This window comes from Pimephales promelas, chromosome 11, assembly GCF_988280905.1.
Source record: "Pimephales promelas chromosome 11, fPimPro1.hap1.1, whole genome shotgun sequence".
Lineage (NCBI taxonomy): Eukaryota > Metazoa > Chordata > Actinopteri > Cypriniformes > Leuciscidae > Pimephales > Pimephales promelas.
Window position 1 is genome coordinate 24,643,554 of NC_142779.1, and position 20,176 is coordinate 24,663,729.

At 37.2% G+C, this 20,176-nt stretch overlaps 1 protein-coding gene across 2 annotated transcripts in view; it reads left to right on the plus strand.

Annotated features, from left to right (window-relative positions):
* Positions 1-20,176, plus strand: part of hpse2 (heparanase 2) — a 123,134-nt gene that overhangs the window by 72,403 nt on the left and 30,555 nt on the right. For both annotated transcript variants that reach the window (XM_039657146.2, XM_089117206.1), the window contains exons 7-9: positions 6,706-6,799; positions 10,989-11,095; positions 12,839-12,953. In XM_039657146.2, the coding sequence (XP_039513080.1) occupies positions 6,706-6,799; positions 10,989-11,095; positions 12,839-12,953 (316 nt within the window). The remainder of the gene's footprint in view (positions 1-6,705; positions 6,800-10,988; positions 11,096-12,838; positions 12,954-20,176) is intronic.

Here is a 20,176-nt window from a genome sequence, read left to right on the forward strand (position 1 = left end):
TTTGCCAATCATCGCCACCAGCTGGTTGGATGAGTCAGCTGTTTGTGTTATGAGGTTAACTGTTCGTTCACACCGCCGCCACAAAAAAATGAAAAAAGAATGAGTTCTGGGCACTTTGACGCTCTCGCTGGTGGCAATGTAAACGCAGCTGTCATATTTTGCTAACAACAATAAAAGTGTGTGATAGGTTGTTTTGAGGTTTGTGATATCTATGGTTTCCAATAAGAACATAGAGCTAGATTATTTACGGAGGAATTATTACAGCTCGATTATCAAAAAAAAAAAAAAAAACTTTTAGCTACCTTCACAATTTAACTACCTTCACCTTGGAGTTAATCCTAGTCCATAGTTATGCAGCTAGCTTGCTAACAGACTTGATAGCTACTAGAAAGACCTGGAACTACTACGTTAAAAATACCCGTTTGTTGCCCGCCAGGCATCCATGTTAGTCACGTGACTGACATGTATGAGTAGAGTGCGATTTCGGACACAGCCCTAATGTCTCACTGCTCTTGACTGAATCACTTTTCTAGTTTTTGTAACTCTGTGAAGACTATGCAGTGTTTTTTTTAATGCATTTGATTGCCATTTATGTAGTTTTTCAAATTTTTTGTGCTTTGTGTTTCAGGTAGGTTTATTTTTCATTTGTGTCTTTGTTCTTTTTGTAGTTTTACTATATACTTGTCTACAGTAAGCTTTTTTTTACTTAGGCTATAGTATTAGTTTTTTGTGATATTGAAATTGTTGACAAGAATTATGAAGTTTCAATAGTATCAACAATTTTGATATCATAAAAATCTATTTAAAGCTAAAAAATATTGTAATATATATATATATATATATATATATATATATATATATATATATATATATGTTGTTATCACGAAATTAAAGTAGTTCACTTTAAAAAAAAAAAAAAACTTTTGCTGATAATTTACTAACCCCAATGTCATCCAAGATGTGCATATCTTTCTTTCTTCAGTCGAAAAGAAATTAAGGTTTTTGATGAAAACATTCCAGGATTTTTCTCCATATAATTCACTTCAGTGGGAACCAAACGGTTAAAGGTCCAAAAGACACTTTCAGTGCAAACTTTAAACGATTCCAGACGATGAATAAGGGTCTTATCTAGCGAAACGATCGCTCATATTAAAAATAAATAACAAAGTTTAAGTTGTATAAGCTCAAATGCTCTGTTCTGTGATGTGTGTTCATGACTCTCCTGTTCAAACTCGCTCATCAAAATGAACAAATCTTTTTTTGAGTCATTTGGTTGGAACGAATTGACTCGGAAAAAGATTTGTTTATTTTGATGAACGAGTTCGAACAGGAGAGTCACAAACATGCGTCACAGAACAAAGCAAGGCGAGCATTTGAGCTTACAAAACTTAAACTTTGTTATTTATTTAATAAATGAGCAATCGTTTCGCTTGATAAGACCCTTATTCATCGTCTGGAATCGTTTAAAGCCCTTTGAACAGTTTGAAGTTTGCACTGAAACTGTCTTCATTGAAGTCCATTATATGGAGAAAAATCCTGGAATGTTTTCATCAAAAACCTTAATTTCTTTTCGACTGAAGAAAGAAAGACATGGACATCTTGGATGACATGGGGTGGGTAAATTAGCAGCAAAAGTTTTTTTTTTTTTTTTTAAAGTGAACTACTCCATTAATTTACTAATATTGTGAAATAAGATTTTGGTCATATCGCCCACCCCTAATTCCTGGAATAATTAATCAAGTTATATGAACAGCTCTTGTAGGGGTGGAATTATCTATTTTTAATATTTCCAATCTGTCCTGGCTTTTTTAATTCATTCTATTCATTTAATTTATTATGGTTTCATTTCTTTTTTTTTTAGGAGAAACATCCGAAGCAAAGTTGATATGAAAAAAGACCCATAAGAATTCAATTAAGCGTCCTCCTGACCTGAAAGAAAAGCCTGAGCAATAAAACCTTCTACTAATATAATCTTTATCTGTTACATTAGGAGTTCCTGTTTATTTGAAAAAATGCGGCCCCCGCACAAATATGCGGACTTTGGCTGATTTTGCATTGAATTCAGCGATCGCATAATCGCGTTTTTCTGGAGGGACTGATATGTGCTCACACGTTAGATGCGTAACTATACGCAATGATGCGTAATTATAATTTTATAGTAAGAGATGATTCCAGCTAGGGGTGGACAATATACAGGTACTGTAGACCCGATTTACGAGTGGAAATGTTTCAACCAGTTGAGATTTTGGACTTGTCTCTATCGCAGTGGCGCTCACATTCCGGTGATGTGCCATCACAAAACTGCAATGAGCAGCGAAAGAGAATGCGTTTCGTTATATGCGCGTGCTCTGAGAGAATCGCGCACATGGGAAAAAAGTTCTAAAATTAGAGGGGTTTTGTGGTGCATAATTGAGCTTGAACGGTTAAATACAAATAAAAACAGTCGTTTATGTCTTAAGTGAATGTGAAATAGTATATTGGATCCGCGCAGTCGATCTTAAAGTGACAACAGCCTAATATACCAAACTGGAAGCTCCCGTAATAATGAAAACCACTAGCATGTATGAATCTTAATTAAAAAATTAAATGATCATTTAGAATAAGGATAAGACCCTTATTCATCGTCTGGAATCGTTTAAAGCCCTTTGAACAGTTTGAAGTTTGCACTGAAACTGTCTTCATTGAAGTCCAATATATGGAGAAAAATCCTGGAATGTTTTCATCAAAAACCTTAATTTCTTTTCGACTGAAGAAAGAAAGACATGGACATCTTGGATGACATGGGGTGGGTAAATTAGCAGCAAAAGTTTTTTTTTTTTTTTTTAAAGTGAACTACTCCATTAATTTACTAATATTGTGAAATAAGATTTTGGTCATATCGCCCACCCCTAATTCCTGGAATAATTAATCAAGTTATATGAACAGCTCTTGTAGGGGTGGAATTATCTATTTTTAATATTTCCAATCTGTCCTGGCTTTTTTAATTCATTCTATTCATTTAATTTATTATGGTTTCATTTCTTTTTTTTTAGGAGAAACATCCGAAGCAAAGTTGATATGAAAAAAGACCCATAAGAATTCAATTAAGCGTCCTCCTGACCTGAAAGAAAAGCCTCTGAGCAATAAAACCTTCTACTAATATAATCTTTATCTGTTACATTAGGAGTTCCTGTTTTCCATTAGACAGATGCATTTTTTCTTTAACTCATCTTTCAGACGTCTCCCCTACTTTGAATGCTAAATTCAGAAGTCTGTTTGTTTAGAGGCGGCTAATACCTTACAAGTAGAATCTAAAACATCAAATGGAGACACATTAGCTAAATATGATACTAGGGAGGTTGAGAGTTTCTCGTTGCTGTTCGAGATCCAAAGATAATGAAGATTTGTGGCCTCTAGAGTTGTACAGCTTTAATCCCAGAGAGACTATATATTTTGAAGGTCCGTGTCCACAGAGAACCACTATTCCTTCAGATACGTCAAGATAGTAGGACGTATTGCTTGACAATGGTGCAGTTCATTGAGGCCCTCTTTCCACACCTTTCTCCAGATGGCCGGCCCACAGCTACTTCATCCCGAACTCCTCTCTCTCTCTTTTTCACTCACTCACTCGGCTCTTTGACCAGAAAGAGCTCCGAGTCTTGTTGTCGCTGTCTTTTACATCTTAATATAATTCATGGGCTAAATCTGTTAGCTATTTTAATGCTTTTAATTCATATTTGAACTGCTCACTGGAGTGGGAAAATGTGGATTGTGTTATTTCATATTGTACTGGAATCATCAACAGCTGATTGATCGCTTTGCCATTTTGGTGTTTGTTTCTTTGTTTTTATTTGATGTTATTCAAGTCTCAAGCTTTTTTTCAAGGGAAAATATTTTGTTATTAATTTTACATTTAAATATTTGTTAGTTAGAAATGTAGTAAACCAGTTTGTGGGGTCATTGGATGCAAAATTCACTTTTACATGGTGTTTGCATATAAATGTGTCTTTGCAGTGTGTGGACACAACCACCCTACAATCCATTCACTCCTTTTTTTTATCCTCAAAAAAATCTAAACACTCTCAATAATCAAGCCTTTTGGATTTTCTGTGCAATATGATGTCATATTGCTCATTCTCCGCCCACAACCACTGACGGCCTGTCATTTATTAGTATATTTCCGCCCTCAGCCATTTGTATTATGTGTGCCAAGGCAGTCTTGTGTTGAGAGAGATTGGGTTATCATTTAAAGATAAAGATGACACCTGGTCACTTCATGCGTTTTCTGTGATCGGATAGCAAGACCGAATTCGATCGCTCAAACCACATCAGGAGGTGCAATGCACTGAAGCAACGTTGTAAAGAAAAGTGGTCCAGAATTCCTCCCCAACAATGCGAGATACTGGTAAAATCATATAGAAAACGATTACTTCAAGTTATTCTGCTAAAGGTGGTTCTACAAGCAATTGAATCATAGGTGTCACGTGTCTGTCCTGTCTTGTATTACACTTGGGTGTCTTTGTTATGTTGGAGCATGTGCTCTCGTTATTGTTTGATCCCTCCCCCTTGTTACCTGATTAGTGTTTGAGTTCTTCCACCTGTTCCCTCTTGATTTGTTCCCTTTTTAAGTCTCCTCTTGTTTGCAGTCCTTGTCGGATCGTTGTCATATGTTTCCCAGTTATGGTCGTCGTGTTCAGAGTAAGTGTTTGTTCTTCGAGTTCAGTTTTGTTTCATGTCCCATTTATGGTGTTTTCCCCCTTGTGGGTTTTTGCTTTGTGTTTTTTTTTTTTTTTTGTAAATAAATCATCCTTTTCTGCACTTGAGTCCTCCCTCCACTTTTTGTAATCCTCCCGTGACAATAGGGTGTACGTTTGTCGCACCTGGCTTCTCCATTTTGGATTTATTTTTGTGAAATAAAAAATGTAGGGTTGTCGGTTATACGCGTTATTAACGGCGTTAACGCAAACCCATTTTAACGGCGTCAATTTTTTTATCGCACTATTAACAGTCTTTTTGGCTTTTTTCAAACTTTGTAGTTTTCTTTCACATGCTTCTGCAACAGGACGCAGTATGTGCGTGCTGCGCTATGAAACCCATTCATTTCATTGGCTTGCGCCACGTGAGGACGTTTTGTTGCTTCGTCGACCAAAGCGCAAGCGGAGCTAGACCGTAAACAAAACAGGCATGCCGCACACACTCATTTGGGCCATATAGTTGGTTAACGTTACGTTTTGAGTGGATGATGAGCGCGATATGCCGAAATGGATGCTAATAAGATTCTGAATGGAAAGTTTACTTTTAAAATGTGCAGCACAAGAATTCTCCGCCCCCTCGTCAATATCAGGACCTCGTCAGTATTTCTTTCACTCTTTTATTGATGGACAGTGTTTGTGTGAGAGATTATTTGCTCCAAGTGAGAATTCTAGTGTGAATTTGAACACAGTATGTCAATGTTGTTGTCAATAAAAATAAAAACATTTGCACAAAGCAAGCCCATCCACTTTTTCATGTTGATAAAAAATAATGGGACAAAAAGAAATCATGAGACATTTAGAATAGATAAAAATATGCGAATAATTGCGATCAATCACGAGTTAAAGGGTTAGTTCACCCAAAAATGAAAATTCTGTCGGTATTTACTCACCCTCATGTTGTTCCAACCCCGTAAGACCTTCGTTCATCTTCGGAACACAAATTAAGATATTTTTTGATGAAATCTGAGAGCTGGATCACTCCTGCATACTAGTCCATAGGCTTCTTGAGGAATTGAAACTTGCCGGCCTCGAAAAGTTATTAAAGACATCGTTAAATTAGTCCAAGTGACTACAGTGCCTCAATCTTAACTTTATCAAGCAATGAGAACACTTTTTGTGCGCAAAAACAAATATAAATAACGACTTTATTTCAACTATTCACTTCCTTCTCTTTGGGCCTCTAGTCAGTTAAAGTAGTGTGATAGCGTAGAGCTACATCACACATAGGCTTACTATTGGCCGACGCTGGTCATGTGTGTGATGCGTGTGACGTACAACAACAGAAGCTTACGCTGTTAAACTAGTAACCTGACTCGAGGCAGAGAGAGAGAAGTAAATGAATAGTTGAAATAAAGTTGTTATTTTGTTTTGTTTTTTTGCGCACAAAAAGTGTTCTCGTCATTTGATAAAGTTAAGATTGAGCCACTGAAGTCAATTTAACGATGTCTTTAATAACTTTTCGAGGCCGGCAAGTTTCAATTCCTCAAGTAGCCTATGGACTAATATGCAGGAGTGATCCAGCTCTCAGATTTCATCAAAAATATCTTAATTTGTGTTCCGAAGATGAACGAAGGTCTTACGGGGTTGGAACAACCTGAGGGTGAGTAAATACTGACAGAATTTTCATTTTTGGGTGAATTAACCCTTTAACTATGACATTAATGCGATTAATCGCGATTAAATATTTTAATCGTTTGACAGCACTATAATGACACTGTGTAATATGTCAAGTGTGGTTGTTCAGCTGTTGTCCTGATATGTAAAACCATAGAATTCAAAAGGGTGTACTTTCTTTTTCACATGACTCTGTATATGCATGTATAAACAAAGAAATGTGTAGTTTTTTTTTTATTAATGCAGCCTTTTTGAGCATATGAGACTTCTTTCAAACAATATTAAAACATACTTTCACAACCTTTTGAGCAAGGGATATTTATATCTTTTTTTCTTTTCTTTTTTTTTTTTTTTGCAGTTACTACATTGACAGGCGGGTGACCAAAGTGGAAGACTTTATGAAGACGAGACTTCTGGACACCCTGTCTGAGCAGATTACCAAGGTGTTAAAGGTAAAATTTACAGTAGTTTGATTTAAGACAGCCAGCCGAGATATCTTTTGTTTTTGAATGTGAAGCAGGTCAGAGATGTACTAATATCCTGTATGCGTTGAGGTTGTTGTTGTTGAAAGTCCCTCCAGTGCTCATTAACTGTGTTTATCTCAAGGGTCCCGGGTTTATCCTCAGCTGCACCATCCAAACAAGCTGTCGTCGGTCTGATAGGTGGCCTAGTGTTAAGGGAGCGTGGGTCAGGGCACAGTAAGGAAGGAAAGCTTTTGATTGAGTTTACAATTTACAAGTTCCCCCTCAGACTCATGATGTCCCAGCTGCTCTGGGAACGGTCCCCTTTTGCTCTAATAAGCAGTACCAGGTTTCACAACATTTAAGACTTCCCTCAGGAGGCCCAATCTATAAATACATAGCTCTCCTGTTTTATGCATCTCGAACCCACACATCTGGTCCAGTGTTCCCCTGAAAGTGAATGAGGGGAAAACTGACCTTCCTCACAGTTATCAAACAAAAGACGCCAAAGTTTTGTTCACTACCAAACCCCCAGTGGGATCGTGATTAGTGCCCATTGCATGTGTGATGTCAGATGAACAAGTGCTTATTCCACTTTTAAACTTAACTGGTCCAACGGTCTGTTAACGTAAAGTAAGTAATAAAAGATGGAATTCACATCTTTCTGTTTTCTTTAGTGGATCTGCAGGTGTTTGGCGGCATATGTACCCTCCTGCTGTTTGTAACAGTTAACGGATTTATTTTGAAATATGATTTATGGTTTAGAGTTGATTCTCTGGCTGTCACTCGCTACAGCAGGTCCCGAGGTTCACAGTGTGTCTGAATCACAAGTGGAGAGAATGAGGAGAGCTTTTCTTTGGCTTATTATGGAATATGCCTAATACCCAACATGTGTTCTATTATAACCAGACTCTGACCCTGCAGCTGGACGGCAGTCGGTTGTGTATTATGCTGCAGAGTTGGGATCTGATCTCAAATCATGGCCGTGGACTGTTTATGGACAGTCTGATTTAAATTGAGCACACAAACTGGAGTCAAGATGCTGGTTTTTATCAGTCAGCTGCACGGGGGAAAAACCACTTTCACAACATTTCTTATTATATTTCAGTAGTACAATTGTATTAAATTAATTGTGTAAATGAAATAATTTGTTTTTGATAAATGTCTCTTTATGCACGGTCACTCTCTTATTACTGTGAAAACGGTAATATTGTGAAATATTAGTACTATTTTAAAACTAATTTTCTGCAGCCATTACTCGAGTCTTCTAGCGTGGATGCCAGCCAAACTTTGCCCCGCCCACAACTTTGAGGATGGGAAGTTCAGTCTGGACTTGATTCGTTGTGGAGCAAGTATGCCAGAACCAGAGCTGTTCGGGCCAATCAAATTGTCAGAGCGGGCTTTATAAGATGATGGACAGACGATCAACAGTAACGTAATCATCCATGTCACCAAAGAGCGCTTGGGTTGATTTAGTTTTCAACAAAGAATGGCTGCCGCTGGAGAATTTAGATGTAGTGTAGATTCCGCCATCGCGTCTGTTATAGAAGATGTAGACTAAGCATTCATTTTAAAAGAGGAACAGAGAACTGCTGTCAAGGTATTTGTCAATCCATTTGAGTGCTGAGGCATTTTCTTTCCTGATTCGGTTGAAACACGCATCATAATCACAACCCAATGGAGTAGTATCAGAGTCACATTCTGACTAGAATTTGAGTACGTCGACGTCAGGCTACGAGTCTTCAGAAATCATTCTAATATGCTGATTTGGTGTACAATAAACAGTGTTGTAGTACTCGAGACTCGGACTCGTCTCGGACTCGGTCTCGAGACCATATTTTAATGGTCTTGGTCTTGTCATGGACTCGTGTGCATTTGGACTCGGAATTGACTCGTACTCGAACATTTTTTTTTTTTAGGACTCGGACTTATTCCCGAGTCCACTCGAGTTCAATTCAAAATATTTTTCATGATTATTAATGTATGTTAATAAAATATTTCTTTAAATTGATTGACAATTGACAAACAGATTGATTGTAATAAAATTACTTTTAACACCACCTACTATGTGGCCTTTTTACCCTAAACTGATCATATTTTTTAAACTCTAAGTAAATTCAGTAAAAAAAAAAAAGGATTTCTCTAAGTAAATAAAAGTAAATTAGGTAATCAACCCTCACTGGTCTCGGTCTCGACTCGGACTCGACCGTCTCTGGTCTCGGACTCGACTCGGACTCGACTCTCTATGGACTCGGTCTTGACTCGGACTCGACTCTCTCTGGTCTCGGTCTCGACTCGGACTCGAGTGAGGTGGTCTCGACTACAACACTGACAATAAACATATCTTATGAATATTGTTGTTGAAAATATCACGGGTGCTTGCAGCAGGTAAACAGATGAAGGAGGAGGAGGTTCGAACATGGGTTTAATATAAAATATCCACAAGTAGTTCACTTTTAAAAAAAACCTTTGCTGATAATTTACTCACCCCCATGTCATCCAAGATGTCCATGTCTTTCTTTCTTCAGTCGACAAGAAATTAAGGTTTTTGATGAAAATATTCCAACATTTTTCTCCATATAATGGACTTCAGTGGGAACCAAACGGTTCAAGGTCCAAAAGACACTTTCAGTGCAAACTGCAAACTGTTCAAAGGGCTTTAAACGATTCCAGACAATGAATAAGGGTCTTATCAAGCGAAACGATCGCTCATTTAATAAAAAAATAACAAAGTTTAAGTTTTATAAGCTCAAATGCTCGCCTTGCTCTGTACTGAATAAATAAACTTGGTTGCAGTTTATTTTGATAGTCACTTTAGACGTTCTACTAATTATGAGTAATTTTTCAACTACATGTCAACTAACTGTTATTAGAGTATTAGTATATTATAGTAGACTGTCAGTAGACTGTTAGGTTATGGTTAGGTGTTAGACTTTGGGTTAGGAGAATAAGTTTACTTGTAGTCGCCAAGTTACTTATAGTCAGCTGAATGTCTGTTGGGGGACCAACAAAAAAAAGTGTTAGCCGATATTAAGCTGACAGTCTACTAATACTCTGATGACAGTTAGTTAACATGTAGTTGAAAAGTTACTTATAGTTAGTAGAATGTCTAAAGTGGACTATCAAAATAAAGTGTTACCATAAACTTTGTTATTTATTTTTTTAAATGAGCGATCGTTTCGCTTATCTCATCGTCTGGAATCATTTAAGGCCCTTTGAACAGTTTGCAGTTTGCACTGAAAGAATCTTTTGGACCTTGAACTGTTTGGTTCCCATTGAAGTCCATTATATGGAGAAAAATGTTGGAATGTTTTCATCAAAAACTTTAATTTCTTTTCGACTGAAGAAAGAAAGAGGACATCTTGGATGACATGGGGGTGAGTAAATTATCAGCAAAAGTTTGTTTTTTTTATAAAGTGAACTACTCCTTAAACAGAAGGTAGCAACTCACAGTAAATGTGAATGTGAGAGGACCAAGAATGAACGTGAGGCTACAACTTAAGGTGCCTTTACACAACAACGATATGCTTAAAACTGGGAAGTTTTTTCTTTGAGTTTTCCGCGCACAGACGACACCATTGTCAAAACCATTCACAAGGATCCACGAAAAAAAGACAAAAAAACTATATTCTGCTGCCAGGCCATTAGATTTCGATGAAACTCTATAGACTGAACACGTAATATGCATGACACATGTGCATGATGTCATCGTCATCAGAGATTCGCGTTTTTGTTGTTTACCTGGAGACCATTTTAAAACCCGTTTTCAAGCACCCAAGACGCTGTTGTCATGGAAACGAATAGCCAAAACGCATAAAAAGTTGAACGTCGTGTAAAAAGACCATAAGAAAAACTGAACATAACTGTGAGTTGCTGCTTAAATTTTTTGTGGAAGCAGTGCTACTTCAGGTTTCTTTGATGAATTCTGCATTTATTTGAAATCGAAATCTAAATTTAATAAGAAATGTAATATCTCAGAATACATGTGTAACGTTCATATATAAATATTGTATATATAAATAAATCTGGTTGGTCATTGTAAATATCAGTGAGATGGTCTTATCTTATTTAAGCGGACTATAGTGAATAGTTGACTGAAAGAATCAAACCTGAACAACCGTCCATCACTTAACTATTGATAATTCATCTCATCTGATAAAGATTTGTCTGTTTCTTTCAGATTGTTAAAACTCATGCTCCTGAGAAGAGTGTGTGGCTGGGTGGAGTTGGTCCGGCTTGGGCAGGGGGCACCAATAATTTGTCCGACACATTTGCTGCTGGTTTTCTGTAAGTAAAGCACATTGGCTATAGGGGCTCTAAGTATATTTTGGCTGTCTGCGCTCCGCACTGGTCCACACACTGTCCATGTGACATAATTTTCTTCATCAGTCAGTGGACATCCGCGCACAGCCCAATTTTTGTGTCCGTGCGGACGATGCGCTTACAATGGAGTGCTTGAAAAATAAATAGTGCACACGCTCCAAATGCGCCTTTTCACCCTCACAACCAAAACCTTTAATATCAACTACAAAACAATGAAATGAAAGCATATTTTGTTACCTTTTGGAGCTCGGAAGGGTTCAGTTTGAGCAGATGTTTTATACCATCATCTCTGTCATTTACAGAGCTCATTTCCCTCTACATTCAGCATCTGACTCATATTCACAATCTCAAATATATTCCTTAATATCAATATAAGAAATATGACTGACAGCTACTTCACCAGATCCCCCAATAAGCGATTGGGACACTAATATTTTATTGTATACTTACATACATCGGGTCGTGAGCGACCCTACACGCAAAGAATGTTTTATTTTTATATAAAATGGATTTACTTTTATATCTATTTTTCTTGTTATATTACTTAGAATGAATAGATTGTGGAATACTAAGAAGGTTGATGTCTAACTTTGGAAAATGAATGAGGGGGAGGGTAGTGAATAACGTCCCGGGTCGATAAAGACTCGAGGAATGCGTTTAAGGGTTAATTAACTAATATTCTGCAGTGTAAAAAAAAAATATTTTCAAGATTTGTTATCACAACATATTTTCTTTTGTCAAATCAACTTTATAATAATTTATTTAGTTGATATAACTTATTATTTTGAGTTTCTGATGGTTAAATTAATTTCCTTCATTGTATTTTTCACTTTTTCCAGTTCAATCAACTTAAAATTTTAAGGCAACCCAGGTTACTTACTTTAAGTTAAACCAACAATATTTTTTTTTACAGTGTAGTAATCACTACATTTTTTCTTTTGTCAAATCAACTTAAATAATTTATTTAGTTCAGATAACATATAATTTTGAGTTTCTGGTGATTAAATCATTCTCCTTCATTGTATTAACTCACTTTTTCCAGTTCAATGAACTTAAAATTTTAAGGCAACCAGGTTACTTACTTTTTTAAGTTAAACCATCAATATTTTTTTTTACAGTGTGCCAATTGTGTCTCCAGTTAGTGCATTGAAATGTATATGCCATTGACTAATGTTGACTAGTGTTAGTAAAACACTGCTTTTCAGTGGACATTGACTCTGAATTTGTTTGGTGCGCTGATTCCTCCTTTTGTTTCTCGTGTTTTGTAAACTGAATCTACGCACCCAAAAATACCTTTAATGTACCTTATAAATGTCATGTATTTTGCCAGGTGCATTCCCAATGTTATGATATTTCAACCCGGTCTCATCCCAAGACGTCATATAACTGACGTTTTGGGACGTCTTTTGACCATACGTCAATATTCGCCTTTTTAGGGCCCCCTTAAACGTCGGTAGATGAGGTTATGGGATCCTAACTTTACCCCATACCTAAACCTAACCCGTCACCTAACTGACGTTAAAGGTAAAGCGTCAGTTGTATGACGGCCCGGGATCGCCATCTACCGACGTTTAAGGGGGCCCTAAAAAGGCGGATATTGACGTATGGTCAAAATACGTCCCAAAACGTCAGTTATATGACTTTTTGGGATGAGACTGTGTTAGATATTTAAACCGCAATTTAGCTTGAACTCTGTTTTTGCTTTAGATGGCTCAACACTCTTGGCATCGCTGCAGCTCATGGGATTGATGTTGTACTCCGACATTCTTTCTTTGATTACGGATACAATCACCTCGTCGACCAGAACTTCAACCCTTTACCTGTAAGTTTTAACACATACACAGAAACCAAATCAATATCAGTCAAAAGCCCTAATCGAACTGGACTAGTTTAAAAACAACAACAAAACAAAAACGTCTGAGTTACAATTCCTATCACTCAACGTCTGTGATTTCATGTACCGATTCGGACTGGACTAACATCTCCGTGTTTATTACAGAGATGGGAGTGTGTGTTTTCTAGGTGTTACTGAAGGTCATGTGTTTTTCTTGCGTACATCACGTATGGCATATGTGTCTTTTCATTTATTATTTGTTAATATATTTATTTATTTATTATAAAAACCTTATTCTTCTCAAGTTTATAGCAGTGGCTATTTATAATAAACTGGACTAAGTGAGCAGAGAAATCTCGCTCTAACCTGACACTGATATTAAGGCGAGACACTACAGGTGAATTGGGTAAAATTTTTAACTAGCAGATATCACCATGAAACTTTCCCAGTTGATTACCTACATAAAATGTATTACAAGTTTTCTTAGTCTTGGATAAAGCCAGGATCAAAATTATTTTCTCATTGTGTTCACATATTAGATGGGGAAAAAATTACAGAGGATTCATGGATGTCTATTTTTGTTATCCTGAATATACGTGGAGATTTTGGACTTGGAGCATGAGAGAAAAGTCATTTTGAGAATCACGTTGTCAGAAATTGGCATCAGCCAATGAGATTGTGCATTTAGAGTTAAATTCACCCTTTTACTTTCACGATTGGTTGCTGATAAAAAGGAATTGTCCATATTTGCATCCGACAGCATTGTACAAGAGAGAAAGAGAGAGAGCTGTTAGAGAGAGATATTGAAGACAAATATCCCAAAATCTCAAAATTGACCAGTGAAAAAAGCATGTGGCCTGTCTTAAAGGTTCTCTGAGCGATCCTGGGTGTTGACGTTCGGAATATTTTCAAACAAATCGGAGGCTAGCTAGACCCTCCCTCCTCCGCATCTCATCTCCTCCCCCTCCCTTCCGTGCTTCCTGTAATAATTGTGAACGTGCATTTCTAGCTAATTATATCCTTGTGTGGGTTTGGCGAACATAAAGCGTCAATTTAGAAGAAAAAAAAACAATTTAACGTTACCCACCTGTCCAGCAAATACAGAGCAACCTGACGTCGGACTGGAAGTCCTTCTGCCGCCGGAGTTCTCGCCATCGTTCAAAAGCTTTGCTACCGATGTAAATTCGGAACTTCGCACGTTCTTTATCCGACTCCTTCTTCTTTTTAATTTGTTCTTCAGAACGACGTCTATTTGGTCGTGTGTCGGCCATTTTTCAAACTTCCCTCTGATGCTTCTATCTCCTTCACACACACACCCCCCCTTCATGTGCACGCGCACTAACCCCTCCAGACCCACCCTTAAATACTTCTTGCCAGTGATTGGCTGGAACACTGTTTGTTAGGTTTCGTGGTCCGGGTGAGATATGATTGTTTTTGTTGCCGTTTGTGGAGCCTGTGGTGTCTACAGAGACCGCGTTTTTTTACAGTGTGTTTAGGGGACAGGCAGCTAGCCGATAGTGAGGAGACGTTTGATGTATGTGACAAAAAATGTTTTGGCCCCACATCGCTTAGAGAACCTTTAAAATGAGCAGTCTTTATGCTATCTGGCTCTATTTATTGATTGTATATGTATATGTTTTTGTTGGATACCATCCAAATTTAAACAAAATTATAGCATATTGAAGATTGGTGCGTAAACGGTAGCTCAGGTAGGTCAAAAAACACGACGAGATTAGCAATCACAGACATTCGCATTCGGACAGGATTAGATTTCTCGGAGGACCGTTGAGTTTGCCGAAAAACAGCTACTAATTTGCCTTGGATGTTGAGTGAGAAAAACACTGACTTGGCAGATTCGGACGGGCTTAAAAATCGCAAAATTACGTCTGTGAAACATGAATTTCTTTGGAAAAACTAGTCCTGTCCCAATAAAGCTAAAGTTGTTTGACAGTCAGACATAACCTGCAGACTGATTCAAGTCATATACCACACGCAATAAAGGTTACTCAAATTAACACCATACGCAGTGATCTTTGCGGTATGCTCGTTACCGTATTGTAAAACCGCCTAAAAGCCTTACGTAAAAATGACCTGCGTAGTTTTTTCCACATGAAGTGTCTGAAAATGGTCCTTAGACATGCAGTCTTTAGCATGTGGCCCAGGCACCTTGCGGCTTTTCCCGTGGGACCTATTAGCCAAGATGAAAGGTGTTTAGTGGTGTTGAATACTAGGCAGCTGAGGCGAACTGCACTGAAATTCAAGCCCGAGACAGTGTCACCTGTCTCCCACCCCCTCTACATCTGTGGAACAGCCAGATGCTGACAGCACTGCAACCCGAGACGAGGGCACTCCACAGGTACTGTAGCCCCACCCTCCAGACCGCTGCCAACTTCATCCTGAATTATGGAGACCTCACTCTTTCAGTGTCCGCAGGTCAGACCCCTGGAGACGGGACGAACTGAAGACTTCGGTTCAGTTTTAGTTTGATTTGAGAACCTGTAGGAAAGGCCCCGACTATAGGAGGCTGTATAGGAGACATACAGTTTTTGGTACGAACGGAGTTGGGTGTGATGCATTAGCGACTAAGTAATTTATTACTGTAACTGAATGACCTTGATAAAACAATTATATTCAATAGTGGGTTTAACATAAACATTTGATATCTTGTTTAAAACTGTATCTCCCTTTGGTCAGTTCAATAATAATTTATGCAATTTTATGATATTTATTTGAATTAATTTAAAGAGCAGTTTCATGTCTATCCTTGTGTTGTTCCACTGGTCTAGGTTGATGTGAGATTTAGAAAGTAATTAGTAATAGTAATAGTAATCATTTTTAGAGAGTCGAATTAGAGGAATCGAATTACACCATTGAAGGTGTAGTTGGGAATTAATTACTTTTTTAGAGTAACTTACCCAACACTGGGTACGACTAATATTATGAAATCTGATTCAAAACTAAATTTCACTTTATTTTATTTTAAATAAACAAAAATAAAAGAATAACAGTATTTTACTACAACAGATAATGCATTATGTGTGGTAATCTCGCTAACTAAAACTAAAGCCGTAAAAAAAAAAAAATCATTAATTAAAATAAAAATTTACGAAAACTTATTTTATTTCAGCTAGTTGCCATGGCAACATTTCCCATTTTTGTTTCAAGTCGAAGTACTAAAATAAAATAAAAACTATATATAAATGACTAAAACTTCAACTAAAATGAAAACAGAAAATATAAAAAATAAAATCTAATTCAAAATATTAATAAACTATAATTGTATATCAATCATACTAAATAATATACATTTTGAAAATATTAATTTTTGTTTTATTTGGAAAGGCAGCTGACATTAAATAAATAAAATAAAAAATAAATTACTATAAATATATAAATCGTCCAGGTTTCGTTTGTCATAGGAATATATGAAAATAATTTAGAGGTAAACTAATAGGTTAACTTTTTACAAAATTTGCATTATTATTATTTTCTCCTCTGGGTACCAAATGTAAAGAATGTATAGTCAGTCATCAACTAGAAATGTAATATTAATGCATATGCAGTGACTACAAATGAAATATAAATAAATAATCTTTTTGCCAGTATCCTTCTCTAACAATGTTTTCACATAGATAAATATAACCATCTTTAATCATCTTCCACCCAGTCCCACTGATTTTACCTTCACGTGCAGCTTACCTTCACGTTCCTACTGTTCCTGCGATCCTCACCGACTCCAGATGCTGATAGATACATTATCTGCTCGTGGCCCTCAGTTCTTTTACAGCCCACCAGCGGTGGACAGCCATGACCTGTCGACCTGCCCAGCATATGTTCCCGTGCAAGCAGTGAAACCAAAGGAAGACATAATGAGGACATTTTTGGAAAAAGAAAAGTACAGCAATGCTAGAAATTCTTCATTATAAAACGCTTCACTAAAGGGCCTGTGGGAATGTTAGATTTCTGGTCCAGAATCTCAGCAGGAAACGTGTTCTTCCAGGACAGGCCAGAACGAGCATCTTTCCATAAAATGCACTTTCGTCAAGACACTCCTTTCCAATCGGTCATCTTTTTTCTTTCGTTTTTTTCTGCTTTTAGTTTAATATCTCTAGTTATTCCAAGGACCAATCGCCCCCTGCTGGGATCGCTATGCTTTAAACATAGCTGGATGTCTGTGGGAACTGCCAGACGCCCCACAGTGAGAATTCGCAACAGCCCCAAACCTGTCGGCCTGCGTGGAAAATTTACTGTCCAACCTTTTCTCTTTAATCGCTCACTGACTCATGTCTCCGTTTCTTTCTCTTCACACCTCAGCTGAAGATATCATCCCCTCTTCTTGCTTTGCTGCTCTTTTCCCCTTCTCTCTCACCGTTTCCTGTTGTTTTTTTGTGTGTGTGTGTTTTTTTCACCCCGTAGAACACTTTTTGATTGGATTCTAATTGGAACCTTTTATACATCATTCCTGGAGATTTCACAAGAAGAACAATAATGTCTTCTGTCATTAATTCCCATATATTTATTACTCCTTTAAGATATTAAAGGGATAGTTAACCCTAAAAGTCATTATTTGTTAACCTCAGTGTTGTTTTCTTTCTTTTTAGGACCATAAAAAAAGGAGAAATGTAGAAAAATGTCTTTCGGAAATTTTCGTCTGTATACTGGTAATGAATATAGCGACCAGCATCAAGCTTTAAATCATCCCATGATACACGTCTTGTATATCACGTGTTGTGGGAATATACAATAGAGTTTGGTAAAAAGCAAATAGTCCAGTTTTGTTAATGCTGATATGGATATGAATAATAATATTATTGTGTAGAGTATTGAAGAGAGGGTGCATTGGGGTGGGCTTGGGAAACTCCAGCATCCTGGCATAATGGTTTGCACTGGCAAGCACCACTCACATTTGCTCCAGAAAATGTACCCATACAGTTATTTTTGTAATTCAGTTCAGTGTCTGTGGTTAGTGGTGTGAAAATTGCATACTTCACCTTTAACTATATTGTACGTGTAGGTTCATATTGCTCCCTGTTGTTTATTATGTGGTTAAAATCGCTTAGTTTTTGTTGCAGACTCTCACGTTAAGTTAATATGTGTCAGTGTGTCATTACAGGACATAGTATTTGCTTATATCCTCTTGGTATTAGTTGGTCATATGATTTAATCTCTCAGGTCTTTAGTGGTTTGACTTTCATTTATTTATTATTAAAGTGGTTTTTATGTTATTGAGTCATTATAGCCGCTGCACTTTCTCAATTTTACTGGATGGGCTGAGAAATGCTGGTATTATCTGCCAACACACAGTTAGGATATTCATGGTTTGTGAGGTGGCCACTCTTGAGGTTTGTAATTATGGTGTTGACTGCCTATAGTGCACATGTGTAACCTTTTGATAGCCTAAAAATACTGGACCCGTGGAGCCTTGGCTTGGATTTTCTGGTTCATTTGGTCAGACATGAACATGAGCACACTGGAGAGCTGCTTTATAGTAGTAAATTAAGTTGTACTTCTGAGGAAACGAGACAACGGCACATTTTTCATGTTTTATATGGTAAGGCTACTTGGTTTTAAGCTATTTATTGTATATATAATGGTGACATGACTTTAATCGAGTGCCGTAGAGCTTGTGCAAACATATCCACGTATATTTTGTCTTTGAGAGGAAAGCACTCGGCACACATATTCATCAAAGTGCCGCTCTCAGCAGTGTGGGCGGAGTTAGATCTTCGTTAACAGTAAATCGCTGCTCACATATTTCGAACTTCGTTTTACTCCTATATGAAGAACAAGAAAGAACTACGGCGTGAGTATATCTGGACCTTAAGGGGATAGTTCACTTTGAAATTAATTTTTGATATGTTTTAGCTCACCTCAAGGGCATCCAAGATGTAGGTGTCTTTGTTTCCACAGTATTTTCAATTTTGATATTTTTAGGTCAAACCGTTCTTGTCTGTCAGTCATATAATGAAGGTATATGGGGTCGGCCTCAAAGAGAGAAGTCCAAATTAAACATGATTTAATGACTCGTAAATGTAAGTACACATTGATGGCCTAAGACACGAAACGAGCAGTTTGTGTGAGAAAACGAACAGGATTTATATCGTTTTTACCTCTTGTTACCACAGCCACGTCCAAGTGATCTGAGGGCAAGGGCGCTTCTGTCTGCGCAAGTGCCGCAACTATCCCTTTAAGATGTCGACGTTTGCACTTTAAAGTCAAGTCACCTTGGTTTATATAATACAGATTGTTTTAAAGCAGCTTTACTCTAATTAGCAGGAAAATAATTATTCAATGACACTAAAAGAGTTTAATTTGGCTGTAAAGCAGCTCTAAAATGACAATAAACAATCATTAGTCCACTAAAATCAGTTCAGTGTCCATAGGTGACAGAAATGGAGGGGGAAAAAACCTTGGGAGAAGCCAGGTTTAGTCGGAGGACCAGTTCTCCTCTGGCCAATGAGTGTGGTTTAAACACAGTAGTTTCATTCCAGGCTGAATCACAAGTCAGATTGTGGATTGACATCGATCGAATTAAACTGAATTTGACCATTTTAAAAGTTTGACTATCAAAGTCGATTGCAATCATCCTTCTTTAACAGTATTTGAGATTAATTTTTTTAAGTTTCTAAAACTTTATTTTATTTTTTTATTGCAGTGGAAAGAGACCCACCCATCCCTGAGTCCTCTTTTTTCCCACTGCCTATAGCAGATGCTGCACAATGTACACTGCCGGAGCAAATTAAGTTAGTTTCCCTGGAAAAGAAGCCTTTAAATGCTGCCATATGCAGGATTGCATGGGAACTTCCTGATGCACACATGCTGCTTTGAACCAGTTCAATTAGGTGTTGAATCTAGGAACTGATGAGAGGTATTAGGAGAGACCAATTGTAGTCGTGCATGTGAAATTCAGGTAGCCGTCACTTTTTTCCATGCAATAAAAAGGTATGCAATCACATAGAAAGCAGTTCTCTGGTTAAAGTTGCCCAGTTAATGTATTTTATTCAATTTTAGTCGCATTAAACGTGAGGTGATTATGATTTTATCAGATCATAGTAGGTTAAATGTGCTAATATTGTGTAAAATACTGACTTTTAGACCATGATAACATTTTACAAGAACTGATTTGCTGTTATGAGCACGATCCACGAACACACACACATATTTTAGTGTTTGGTTCGTGGGTAACACATTTAGTGATAATCTCAATAGTT